Source organism: Argentina silus (assembly GCF_951799395.1).
Source record: "Argentina silus genome assembly, chromosome: 11".
Taxonomy (NCBI): domain Eukaryota; kingdom Metazoa; phylum Chordata; class Actinopteri; order Argentiniformes; family Argentinidae; genus Argentina; species Argentina silus.
This window is the reverse complement of record NC_139665.1, coordinates 3,391,421-3,403,534: the sequence shown is the minus strand read 5'-3', so window position 1 is coordinate 3,403,534 and position 12,114 is coordinate 3,391,421. Positions and strand designations below refer to the sequence as shown.

Here is a 12,114-nt window from a genome sequence, read left to right as displayed (position 1 = left end):
CCAGCAAGGTGCGCCCATGCCTGGGAGAGATAAGAAGAGGCTGTCTCGAAATGAAATGCAGGGAAATGAACTGAGCTCACAATCCCTGCCTGGTGTAGTGGGACCAGGGGAGTCGTCTTTTAAGCTCCCTGTGTTGCTTGTCGATGAGGATCAGGAGATGACAGCTACACATCCTTCACTAGTCAACACAGGTCAAGCTGATCACTCTGCAAAACATCTGTCAAAGAAGATAATGCTATACTGATTTAAATGGCATTATTGACTTGTATTGTTACTCAGAGTGTGATGGTTGTACATCAGCCATACTGATGGGTACAGTATGTATTCTGAGCTTCATTATTACTTATTGTTTCTTTACTCTCAGTTGCTGTACTGTCTTGGGATTATTGTCATGTATTGCTGTACTGTCTGTGCAGGTCACACTGGCTGTCATTTCAGAATGATATATTGGATACTGTTTCAAGTTCATCTGTATTAATACTGATATGTCCATGTTTCTACTGCATATCTTTGATGAATAACAGGCATAATATTTGTCAATGCATGTCGCTTTTTTAGGTCTTTAGTAGTGATATGAAGTACCCTCTGATGTGTGCTTCTCGTATGGACCATAACAAAATGTTCTCCCCTGTCATCTTACAGATTCCGAGGTTTTGTACAGGAACCGAGATGGCCATGTCATCAAGTTCAACTTTGCCACAAATGAAACAGACATAATACTGAGAAACAGCACATTTGTAAGTGGACTGTCAGTTATTCATCCCTGCTCTCCATCAACTGATTTGTGTTTGTTTAAGAGAGTGCAGTATTGCATACAAATGAGTAAATTCTCATTATTTGACTCCTGTTACTTCTTGATAATTGTTAGAGCCTTCTGATAGGTCATGTTTTGTGTGGTGCATTAGCAGATTTCTCTTTCAGTAGCAAGGTTGGGCCATTTCAGTATTTGGGGGGAAAACAGGGAGATATTTATCAGGCTAGCCAACAGAGGAATGGTCGTACAGTAACGTGCCTGTCATACACTACACTACAATTATACTCATACACAAATACAAGATACGGTAGCAACCACTTAATCTAATTTCTTCATTTTGTATATGATTTATGATGAATTCAAGTGTATACAGACTTTGTCTTTCTTTGTCCTAGGTTGCTTTCAAAGTTGCAAAATATTCTCTCTCTCCAGACATGAAATATGTGCTTTTTGCTTATGATGTTAAACAGGTAGGTTATAAAAAATAATAATTGCTCCTTTTTGTTGTTGTTTTGTTTGACGGTATACTGTATGTTTATAGTTGATGAATCTGGTCTCTATCTATACACTGTTGTTCTCTATTGTCAGAGCTGCTGAGGGTCACTTAGACAAACATTTGGTATTGTGTCATGACCAGTTTTTGGCTGATTGAATATGAAGAGTTGAACGTCTTTAAAGCTGCAACTCCAAACATGATGGGATATAGATCACTCTTATGAAATCCAAACAGAAAGCTAAGGAGGCAGCATTCAAGACATAACCACCCATGACCTTGATTATAGTCTGCCAAGCGAGGGCCAAGGAGACAATCTACTGTACAAAAGACATTGCATGCACCACCTGGGTTCTGTCTGGCATTCAGACATCCTTTGTGCGACTCTCTGTAGTGTTAGGCCACAATCGGTGATCGGCCATTGATTTCCTCTTTGTTTATGAACGGGTCGATTAAAAGCAAGGTTTGGAAACATTGAATCATCTGGAAACCCTAGGGACCAGACTGACACAATACAACTGTTTTCATGTAATGTCAGGCATTGCATTGTTGAATCCTGACACTATGCTGCAGCCTCTACTGCTTCCATTTACAGGCTAGGTTGTAATTGCAAAATAAGGCGCATGCTGCAGTACACTTTATACTGTGTGATTGATTAATGATTGTCTTTTGAGGAAAGTTAGAGGAGCTTATTTCTGTGAGGTAAAGTCAGTGTAAAATAACATAGATGTGTTAGTCAGTGTGTTATTTGAACATCCTTTATCATTTCAGGTGTACAGATATTCATACACTGCATCATATACCATTTACAACATCCACACAAGGTAGGAGACTGAATCGACTGTACTCACTTTATGTGTGGATTGAAATGTTTAAATGTGCATCCATTATGTGTTGAAATACATATGCAACATTTTGGAGGAGGGGTAAATTTCTGCACCTACAATACAGCCAGTCTGCGGCATCCTGCATTAGGCAACATATGGTGTTTGTTCTACATCTGTGTGCGTGTGCGTGTGCGTGTGCGTGTGCGTGTGTGTGTGTCTGCCCGCGTGCGTGCGTGCGTGCGTGCGTGTTTGTGTTAGGGAGGTGTGGGAATTGAATCCACCCGAGGTCCAGAATGCAGTGCTCCAGCATGCCGCCTGGGGAGTACAGGGACAGCAGCTGGTGAGTGTGTCCCTCCTCTGTGACGTCACCCACCCACCCACTCTCTCTCTCTCCACCACCACCACCACCCCCCGCTCTCCAACACACATCCCTCTCATCTGAGAGAAACGGATTGGTGTTAACATTGTGGCTTGATGGGGCTACATTGCTTTTATACCTGTCTGAACCTTTAAGATGTGAGTCATCAGTGGTGTGTGCAGGAGTTTGGGTTGGCAGTGCTCAGGGAGTATAATTGTGTGGGGTTCGGTTCAACATAAACCCCTGTGAGATAAAAGTACAAAAACTAAGTATGTCAGTAATCTTGTAGCCTATTGAAGCACAAAGGATAAATCAAAGACTGCATCTAAAATGCCCACGTCTAATCACTGTAACTGACTGAAAGGCTCTGTCAAACACAATCAAGTAGCAACACACAATTATCTACCATATAATTTTGCTTTGGTTCATAAATGGAAATAAGTCATGAATGTTTTAGAGTCACTACTGCAAGTCTTCTACAATGAGCTTGGCTTGTGGACACTCTGGTGAGGTGATGTAGGTGCTGTCGCCACAACAATAGAATTATACCCACCTTACTCTTCTCATTTCAGATCTACATCTTTGAAAACAACATCTATTACCAATCCCAAGTACAAAGCAATTCCCTCAGGATCACCTCCTCGGGAATAGAAGGAGTAATTTTTAATGGAATCGCTGACTGGCTATATGAAGGTCTGTATGAATGCCAATTTTCAGGTTCAAAGCTCGTCCAAGGACACACAGAAAATGTATACCAGAGAGGGGGGATAAATAACGTACAGACAAAAAAAGGAATAAATCACATTTTCACAGATGAATGGCTCTCGCATTCGGGGGGGAAAGATGGAATAAAATGCTAAATTAGTGCTATAACCGCATTTGTCCATTTGTAAAGAATAATTGAAAAGATGAGAACTAACTCGACATTTTAGGAAAGTTAATTAAATGTAGATAAAGGAAAGTCATTATTTTACTTGGCAGTATGCTGATAATGCTCTCCTCCCATAATGGTTAGCACTGTGCCAAGCTCAAGGATAGGGGCAAGGGTTAATGTCATTCTAAATTTGCACACAATAATTATACCCTAATGATACACTTTAGCCCGCACCTACTTTCATTTAGCTTCCTGTTCCTAAATGGTAGTTATATAACCAAAGACCCCATGATCTCATTCTTTTTTATTTTCTTAGTTTTTAGTTTTTCTTAAATTTTTGATAGTGTTTGTAGTGAAACACAGGCAGTAAGGTGATTGTAGTTCAGTGTATGTCTGATGGTTATCTTGTTAATTGTTAATCTTGTATGTCTGATGGTTATTTTGTTAATTGTTAATCTTGTATGTCTGATGGTTATTGTAGTTCAGAGTATGCCTGATGGTTATTGTAGTTCCGAGTATGCCTGATGGTTATTGTAGTTCCGAGTATGCCTGATGGTTATTGTAGTTCAGAGTATGCCTGATGGTTATTGTAGTTCAGAGTATGCCTGATGGTTATTGTAGTTCAGAGTATGTCTGATGGTTATTGTAGTTCAGAGTATGTCTGATGGTTATCTTGTCATTGTGTTCAGAGGAGCTCCTGCAGTCTTACCTCGCTCACTGGTGGTCACCTGATGGGGAGATGCTGGCCTTTCTGGTGATTAATGACACCCTGGTGCCCAACATGGTCCTCCCACAGTTCACTGGCAGCCCATATCCCAAAGGACTACAGTACCCATACCCCAAGGTACAGTAAGACAAGAGTAGACCGCCTGTCATTGTCCTTCAGTTTATCTATCCCATTAGTGAGTCTCTGTTTGAATGTACCGTAGGAGAGGACTTTAAACATTTACAAGCATTTTGCATTGCTGCTTCTGCTTTGGGAGCTCTGCAAACTTAGCCTTGGTTTTTCATGCAATATACAAGATGTGACGTCTAGTGCAATTTTCCTTGGGAAAATATGACATATTATGTGTTTTGCAACAACTGTAGCTTTCAGTTATGTTGACGATGCTGTAATTAGGGTTGGTTGGAAACGCCTTATGGATTATGGTCTTGTATTATACAACATTCTGTCTAATAAAGTATTCATGCTGTCTACAAAAGGGAAATGGGAAACTGAATATATGATTAGATGAATTGATAAGACCACTGCTGTGATTTTACAGGAGGGAGCAAAAGCTATGTTAGCTTCCATAAAGGAGCCTGCAATGTTCATTGTGATGTGATGACAGTCCAGTCTTTACCTCGAGAGCTTTTTAAAAACTAGTATTTCTTCTATAATCAGCTAAATATGAAGGACAGTTTAATAGGCCATAACTCATCCAAGTGTCCAGGCAAAATGAAGATGATAGTTAGACCAGAGAGGTTATTTTGTAGCTTTGTTTGAATGTATCTACGTTCTTAGAATATAATTGCTTCTAACTCAACTGGGCTGTCCTCTCTCCCAGGCTGGCCAGGCCAACCCCACTGTGGGGCTGTTTGTGGTCAACCTGTATGGACCCACACACACTCAGGAGTTGGTGCCACCACAGAACATGAGACTCAGGTGAGGAGGACAGGCAGGGTGAAATGCTTATCTGACATAATTATAATAGCCCATTCCTTTACTTCTGTACCTCAATGGCAGGGCTGCTTTATATCACTTGTTGAATATATGCATTCTTTCTTTCATTATTACAGTGCATGTCTGACAAAGTGCCATTTATAGTAGTAAAAATATTTCATGAGCAAGGATGTTTTGTGTGTGTGTGTGTGTGTGTGTGTGTGTGTGTGTGTGTGTGTGTGTGTGAACCAGGGAACACTATGTGGCGATGGTGAAGTGGATCAGTAAGACACACGTAGCGGTGCGGTGGCTCAACCGGCCCCAGAATTCTTCAGTCCTCACCGTTTGTGATGCAACCGTAGGAGCCTGCATCCAGGTGGGCACATATATCCATACACCTACAACAGGGAGGGTTCACAGTTGCTGTTGCTTGATTCGCAGGAGCTACTGATGAAACATACACACTTGGTTTCCACCTACGTGCAATGCTTGGGAGAGAGTGGAAACAACGCAGGGTCTCTGTGGCCTTGATATTATGCCGTCAGCCAGAGAGAGAGTGAAGTGGCTTAATGTGGCCTAAGTGGCCCATCATTTATGAAACCTTTTAGGAATTAGCCTTTTAGGAATAACATTGTGGTGTTTCATATTTCTTATATTTTATGTGGGCTACCAGACCTGATTTCACGTTTTTTATTTCAGAGACATGAGGAGATCTCAGAACTCTGGCTCACCAAGCAGGTATGCTGAGTGAAATGTTCAATTTCTGCACACGTTATATTCCGCCATGTTATATTCACAGCTCATGTATTCTCTCTGATAGCATCTTATTTATCTTATTCATGCTACACACTTACATGTGTCTGGCTTTTACACAGTAATACTAAGGAAGACGGCATTGTGGTTATGTCTTCAGAACCAGGTGCCGGTATTTTCAAGGGACGGCAGCAGGTTTTTCCTGGTCATGCCTGTGAAGCAAGGGGGACAAGGAGTATTTAATCATGTTGCCATGTATACTAAACAGGTGGGTGCTGCTGTTACACTGTCACTCAAAAACACACATTTGCTACCAGAGATGCTTTTTCACTTGGCCCCAATGCTCCACCCTGCTTGAGGCTCCCCTGTCTGGGTGGAAAAGCAGAGCCCATGCTTACTCCAATTGTATGATTTTAAATCAATGTGGAGGAATGCACAAGTGAATACATCAGGGACAAATGTGTGGAGTTGGGACACAGGGTTTGTTTAAAATGGCTATCACAATAAAGTCAGCTTGAATTTCGTCACCCAGTGCAGATCGTGTCCAGGCAACTTCATACTTGACTTCCGATTCTTATGAATTATTAGTTGCAGTGGTTTATGTCTGGGAAAGGTTGAACTTGATGTAGTTCTCTTGCTGTTTCAGTCTTATGTTTTGTCCGTTTCTTTTCTTCAGAAAGGAGCATCGTTTAATGATTTAAGGTAGCATCGCACCTCTACTCCAGCTGAGGACAAAACCCCCTTTTCTTTTTTTTCTCTCTCTTGAAAATCATTATCTGTTTTCTTCTCTCAGTTCAGAAGTGATCAAAGCGAAGTTCGTCACTTAACATCAGGCAACTGGGAGGTGACCCGAATCTTAACTTACGATGAAAGGGATCATATCATGTAAGTGTGCCAGTTCCGTTTAGTGTTTGATGAAATGTAAGAATCTTGATAGCCCTCCGTAGTGGTATGATTATAAAGTAGTGTATTCTATGACAGTCTATGTATTCATATGAGCTTTAATAGATAGTAATATTTTTATTTTATGTTCTCTCATCTAACCTATTCCCATTATGCAACTAGCTGTTCTTATTTGTAATGCTTTCACCCAAAACAGATATTTTCTCAGTACTGAAGAGTCCCCACAAAAGAGACACTTGTACAGGCAAGTCATATACAGTACATGTTATATTCCATTCTAAATCATATTGTAAACATTCCTCTCAATAAAGCACTATTGCAGTGGTTGCCTGTTAGCCCCTTTCAGCTGGACAATGACTGTGAATGACTGGAATGCACTAGTATTAGTATAACAATTAGTCATAATAACATATTTGTTTAGCATGAATACTAAACATGCTCCCTTTTGCAGTGTTTCTACGGTCGGTCTGTTTCCACGCCAGTGTCTGACCTGTGAGCTCAATCAGGAGGAGTGCACATTCTTTGACGCTGACATCAGCCCCACTGCCCAGCATGTCATCCTGCAGTGTAAAGGTGAGTCTGTTGTGTCTTCCTCCCTCACAGATGATGTACAGCACTAGCACCAACTAGTACCCTGGCTCAAGAAGAAGAAGGGGTAGTGACTAAGCACTGGAACCTAAGATACTGTAATTGTTAATTGAGCAACCTTTTAAAATGATATGATCAGTGTGCTCAGACACAGATTTATGTTTTCAGCCTAATGTGATACACAGACATTTATGCACAAAAGGGAAATATTTTGGGTGCAATTATAAGTTATGATATTAAATGGATGGTGGAATAGCGTTCTGGTCATATGGATTAATCACGTTTCTTGTTTTAGTCGTTTTAAAAGATCAAAGCTTCTGTTAAGACGGTTCTGGCCCAGAAACATGTTGTGGTGTGTGTGTGTGTGTGTGTGTGGTTCCCCAGGTCCTGGTGCCCCATCTGTAATGCTGCTGAGTTTTGATAATGTTAACTGTAAGTACTGATTTTAAACCCTCCTGTTCCGTTCAATTTCCAGTCATTTGCAATGGTCCTTTTCATGTTGGGGATGAAATTGTTGGCTGGGTTTCATATCATTGTGTGAAATTTCGAACAGCTGCTCAATGAAATTGTCTGCCAAGGTTGGCTGAAACAAGCAGCTGGGAAGTGGTTTTAATGCAAATGTCATAGATTTTTATGCCTGGATGCTTTCACTGATTCTGAATCTGTGGCTTAAAAATGTTTAATTACACTGAAATTATGCAATTGATGCAATTTGTAAGTCCAAAACAAATTCGATGGAAGCTAGTGGAAAAGTAGTTAAATGGTTTTACTGCAGAAATGAATATGCGGTATTGCTTTAAGCCTTATTACAATCTGTGGATTTATTTGTAGATCTTTATGACCCATATCATTAGCTTTTTCAGTTTCAGCTTCTGTCCAGCAGCCAAAACTGCCTTTGTACAGTATCTCATTCTATTTCCTCAATAACCTTCACAAATATCACTCCAGCTTCCATGAGTATTTAAATGTCTTCCGTAAATGTGCAGTGTGTTGTAAACATACAGTATGTTCAGAACAACACTTTCTCCTCACACAGCCTACTTCATCCTGGAGAACAATATGCCTCTGAGGGCTGCCTTGGAGAGCAAAAAGGTCCTTCAAACAGACATCAGGGTCATCACAAATGAAAACTATGGTAACCACACGCTTCTTTTTAAAGGGATAGTTCACCCAAATTGCAAAATCACATAGTTGGTGCCTTACCCTGAAAGGATAAGGACAAGGACGGACTTCAGTTCACACATTATTTCTGTTTATATGAGCACAGTAACTGACAGCTAATTGTTAGCAGGTTTAACCGAAAAAACAATGGAAATTAGCATGTTTGAAATGTCATGCCAAAATCATCTGAAATTCTCTGAAAACACTACATTCCTTGATTTAAATGACAGATGATTTTGGCGTGACATTTTAAACATGCAAATGTAGGGTCCATTGACTTCCATTGGTTGTTGATTGAAGTCTGACCTTTATTTATTTCACGGTAAGGAACCAAATATGTGATTTGGTCATTTGGGTGAACTATCCCTTCTACACTTTTCTCGACTCACCCCCCTTTCTCTCTCTCTCTCTCTCTCTCGCCCTCTCTGTATGCCCCCGTATGTCTCTATCTGTTTATCTCTATTTATCTCTACTTAGAAACATCTCTCGTATCAGCTTCTCTAATTCCCATTTCTTCTTTCACAGAGCTCCCTTTGAAACTGACCTATCCACTTGATTTCTCAGAATCTCTTCTCTATGGGCTTCTCTTGATCGTGTAAGCATTGTTCCATATCAACGCTTCTTTTCTGACATGACAATGGTTCCCATAGTTTTCTTTACTTGGCACTTGAAAAGATTGAAAGACAGCTAGAACAGTGTGTCTTACCCTTAAACCTGACCTGTCTTTGTGTTTGCGGCAGTGACAGTGGTCCCGGCAGTCAGTCTGTGAGTGATGAGTTTCAGCTGGGCTGGGACTCGGTTCTGGTCAGTTCAGATGAGGTGATTGTAGCGAGGGTGGACGGCGGAGGGGCAGGCTTCCAGGGCCAGAGAGGTCCGCAGCAGGTCGACCAGAGGCTGGGCACCGGGGATGTCGAGCACCATATCGCTGCATTGGAGTATGTAGTCTACCACCCACTCAAACCTTGAACTTCCATAGCAACCTTCCTTGTGCCATTTTCTTCTTCTTCTTTTTTTTTGGCACGCTGTAGACAAGTGACTAAGACAAGTGACAGAAGTTGCATCATGTACAAGTAAAAGTTAAATGTGTAGGTGAGGAGAGAGACTCCAAATGGCATGAGAAGAAACCTAACTTAAAAAAAGAGTTGAGTCAAATCAGAAGTCATGTCAATACTTTGTTGTTTTTGTTGCTCCAGGTACTTAACAAAACTCCCATATATTGATCGCTCACAAGTTGGAATCTACGGGAAGGTAGGTTCACTTCTCTCCTTCTGTTGATCATCATGTGTCACACTCCTGGGGGTATGTTCAATAAGTCATTATTTAATTTTCCCTGTACAGGGTTATGGTGGTTATATTACATTAATGCTGCTGAAGTCCACAAAGAAATTGATAAAGTGTGCAGTTGCTATGGCTCCAGTGATTGACTGGACCATGTATGGTAAGTGAATGTTTGTATGAACTGCTACAATTTGCTGCTACAAGTAGTGTTTGAGTTAGTACATTTTCTGAAACAAATGGCAAACAATGTGTTTTCTTCAAAATGTAATGATCTAGTTCATGAAAGATGAGAAAAAGAGATTGCTTTTTAACATTTGTCTTTTGTTTACTCTGTATTGCAGCTTCAGCGTTTTCAGAGAGACACTTTGGCCTGCCTTCAAAGAACGACAACAGATATCAAGTAAGTTGTTTACGACGGCCCATCTGTTGTTGTTCTCTTAACATTCTGCTTCCCTCCCTAGTTCCTAGTTTTCTCTCAACATACCGTAATGTCACACCATATTGGAAAACAGCAAGATATTTAGCACGTGTGTTTGTGTGTGTGTGTGTGTGTGTGTGTGTGTGTGTGTGTGTGTGTGTGTGTGTGTGTGTGTGTGTGTGTGTGTGACTGCGTGAGTGCGTGCGTGCGTGCGTGACTGCGTGCGTGCTTGTGTGTGTGCGTGCGTGTGCGTGCGTGCGGTGCGTGTATGTGTTTAACAGTTTAACCACTAGCCAATTTGAAGCACTAGCTCATGTTAAATGACCATGGAAACATTGGAAGTGTTTTTCTGGAAGTGGGTTGTTGATATGTGGGCCAGTTTGATCTATTTCTGTAGCTCCTGTAGAAGGGGGTATGCTTTAAATGATGCTAGCAGAAGGAAGTAGCACAATTTGATCTCGAAGTAATCAGTAGAGCGTCACTTATACAGTCCTCAGAGAAACGAGATGGAAAGGAGATGGAAAGGAGATGGAAAGGAGATGGAAAGGGACATCACCCATTAATAGCACAATAACAAACTTGGCATCCTCTGTGGCATTAGAAAGGTTTTGTCCAATTAGTATTATAAAAACTTGAAGTAGTAAGTTCTTCTCTGCAAATTGTAGGGTTAGGTTTGAATGCTGATTTCTGTTCAAACATTTGATCAACCTTCTCCTTTATCTGGCTTTTCAGATCTCAAATGTGCTGTCAAATATGAAGGTGCTGCAAGGACACAATCTGCTGTTGATACACGGGACGGCTGACGGTAGGTACCCTTTTGTAAAACAGGGTTGTGCTTACATCATGACCAACAATGTGGTGTATCTAATGAGTCTTAAAACCAATCTGTGTCTTTTCTTTCCCAGCAAATGTCCACTTTCAACATTCAGCAGAGTTAGTTAGACACCTGATAAAGATTGGAGCTAACTACACAATGCAGGTATGAGCCGTGATCTACACATACTTTGCATTTTAATTTTTGCATTTATGAAAAGCTTTGTAGTCATTTATAGTGAATATTGACACAAGACTTAGACTACGGCTCTGTTTGTTTTGTGGAAACCCACTTCCAGGAAAAAAAATCTAGTGAAATTGTCACATCTTATTCATTTAAGCTGATGGAGGAGTAGATACTGAATGATTGAAAGTACAATGCAGACAGGCCTATTCTGACTGACCTTGTTTTTGAGGCAGATTTACCCAGATGAGGGCCATTTCCTGTCTCTGAAGAGCCAGCAGCACCTGACCGAGTCCCTGATTGGCTCCTTCAGAGGATGTTTTCAGGACTATGCCTTAACGTTACCTGAGCAACCCAAAGAGGATGAGTGATATAGACACACAGACAGGCTGTTTGTATATCTTGGATCAAAATGTTATACAGTATTCTACAAGGACTGCATCTGCCCAGAGGGCTCTTGACAAAGTCTTAGATGGTAGACCAAGACAAAGCTTTAGTTGTAGGCAACTAATTGAGTTGAGTAAGCCCCGTGTGTGTGTGTGTATGTGTGTGTGTATGTGTGTGTGTGTGTGTATGTGTGTGTGTATGTGTGTGTGTGTGTGTGTGTGTGTGTGTGTGTGTGTGTGTGAGAGAGAAATGGGACACTACAGAATACTGAATGAAGGCTTACAATCTGCATAAGTACATAATGCATTATGGACAAATAATGAGGTTTAAAGGATTTTTACATATCAATATTCCATTCAGTGATACAGAAGGAGCCAAATATATTGTGTGTGACGATGCGGGCAATCGTGCGTGCTTCGTGAAATTGAGGCGGGCTCAAATTGTCCTTGTGCACACATTGACCTTGGTTACTAGTTGGCACTAGTAAGTCAAGCTTGGGCCACTTTTCTAAAACTAATGCAATGATCAAGTTTGTAGGCATATCCCACAAACCTGAACATTCAGTTCCTATTTTGGCAGTCCATTTTTCTGTAATATTCTGGCTTATGTGAGTTGTTCTCTTTGGAACTGTTCTGACATTGTTTCTGGCAACACAGGCCCAGTCGTAATGGCTATCGTAAG

The 12,114-nt window shown here is 40.9% G+C and overlaps 1 protein-coding gene across 1 annotated transcript in view; it reads left to right on the top strand.

The window, feature by feature from the left end:
* The window catches only part of LOC310812116 (inactive dipeptidyl peptidase 10-like), a gene marked incomplete at both ends in the record, with an annotated part of 34,455 nt that extends 23,038 nt beyond the window's left edge, over positions 1–11,417 (top strand). Inside the window, 23 exons of the mRNA XM_083680537.1 lie at positions 643–737; positions 1,150–1,224; positions 2,019–2,071; positions 2,333–2,414; positions 3,005–3,125; positions 3,996–4,150; positions 4,854–4,951; positions 5,201–5,324; positions 5,648–5,686; positions 5,862–5,969; positions 6,495–6,586; positions 6,801–6,848; positions 7,056–7,177; positions 7,577–7,624; positions 8,229–8,327; positions 8,879–8,948; positions 9,094–9,288; positions 9,547–9,601; positions 9,692–9,791; positions 9,973–10,031; positions 10,782–10,854; positions 10,955–11,028; positions 11,283–11,417. Of these exons, the coding sequence (XP_083536663.1) occupies positions 643–737; positions 1,150–1,224; positions 2,019–2,071; positions 2,333–2,414; positions 3,005–3,125; positions 3,996–4,150; positions 4,854–4,951; positions 5,201–5,324; positions 5,648–5,686; positions 5,862–5,969; positions 6,495–6,586; positions 6,801–6,848; positions 7,056–7,177; positions 7,577–7,624; positions 8,229–8,327; positions 8,879–8,948; positions 9,094–9,288; positions 9,547–9,601; positions 9,692–9,791; positions 9,973–10,031; positions 10,782–10,854; positions 10,955–11,028; positions 11,283–11,417 (2,120 nt within the window). The remainder of the gene's footprint in view (positions 1–642; positions 738–1,149; positions 1,225–2,018; positions 2,072–2,332; positions 2,415–3,004; positions 3,126–3,995; positions 4,151–4,853; positions 4,952–5,200; positions 5,325–5,647; positions 5,687–5,861; positions 5,970–6,494; positions 6,587–6,800; positions 6,849–7,055; positions 7,178–7,576; positions 7,625–8,228; positions 8,328–8,878; positions 8,949–9,093; positions 9,289–9,546; positions 9,602–9,691; positions 9,792–9,972; positions 10,032–10,781; positions 10,855–10,954; positions 11,029–11,282) is intronic.
* Between the last annotated feature and the right edge of the window lie 697 nt (positions 11,418–12,114).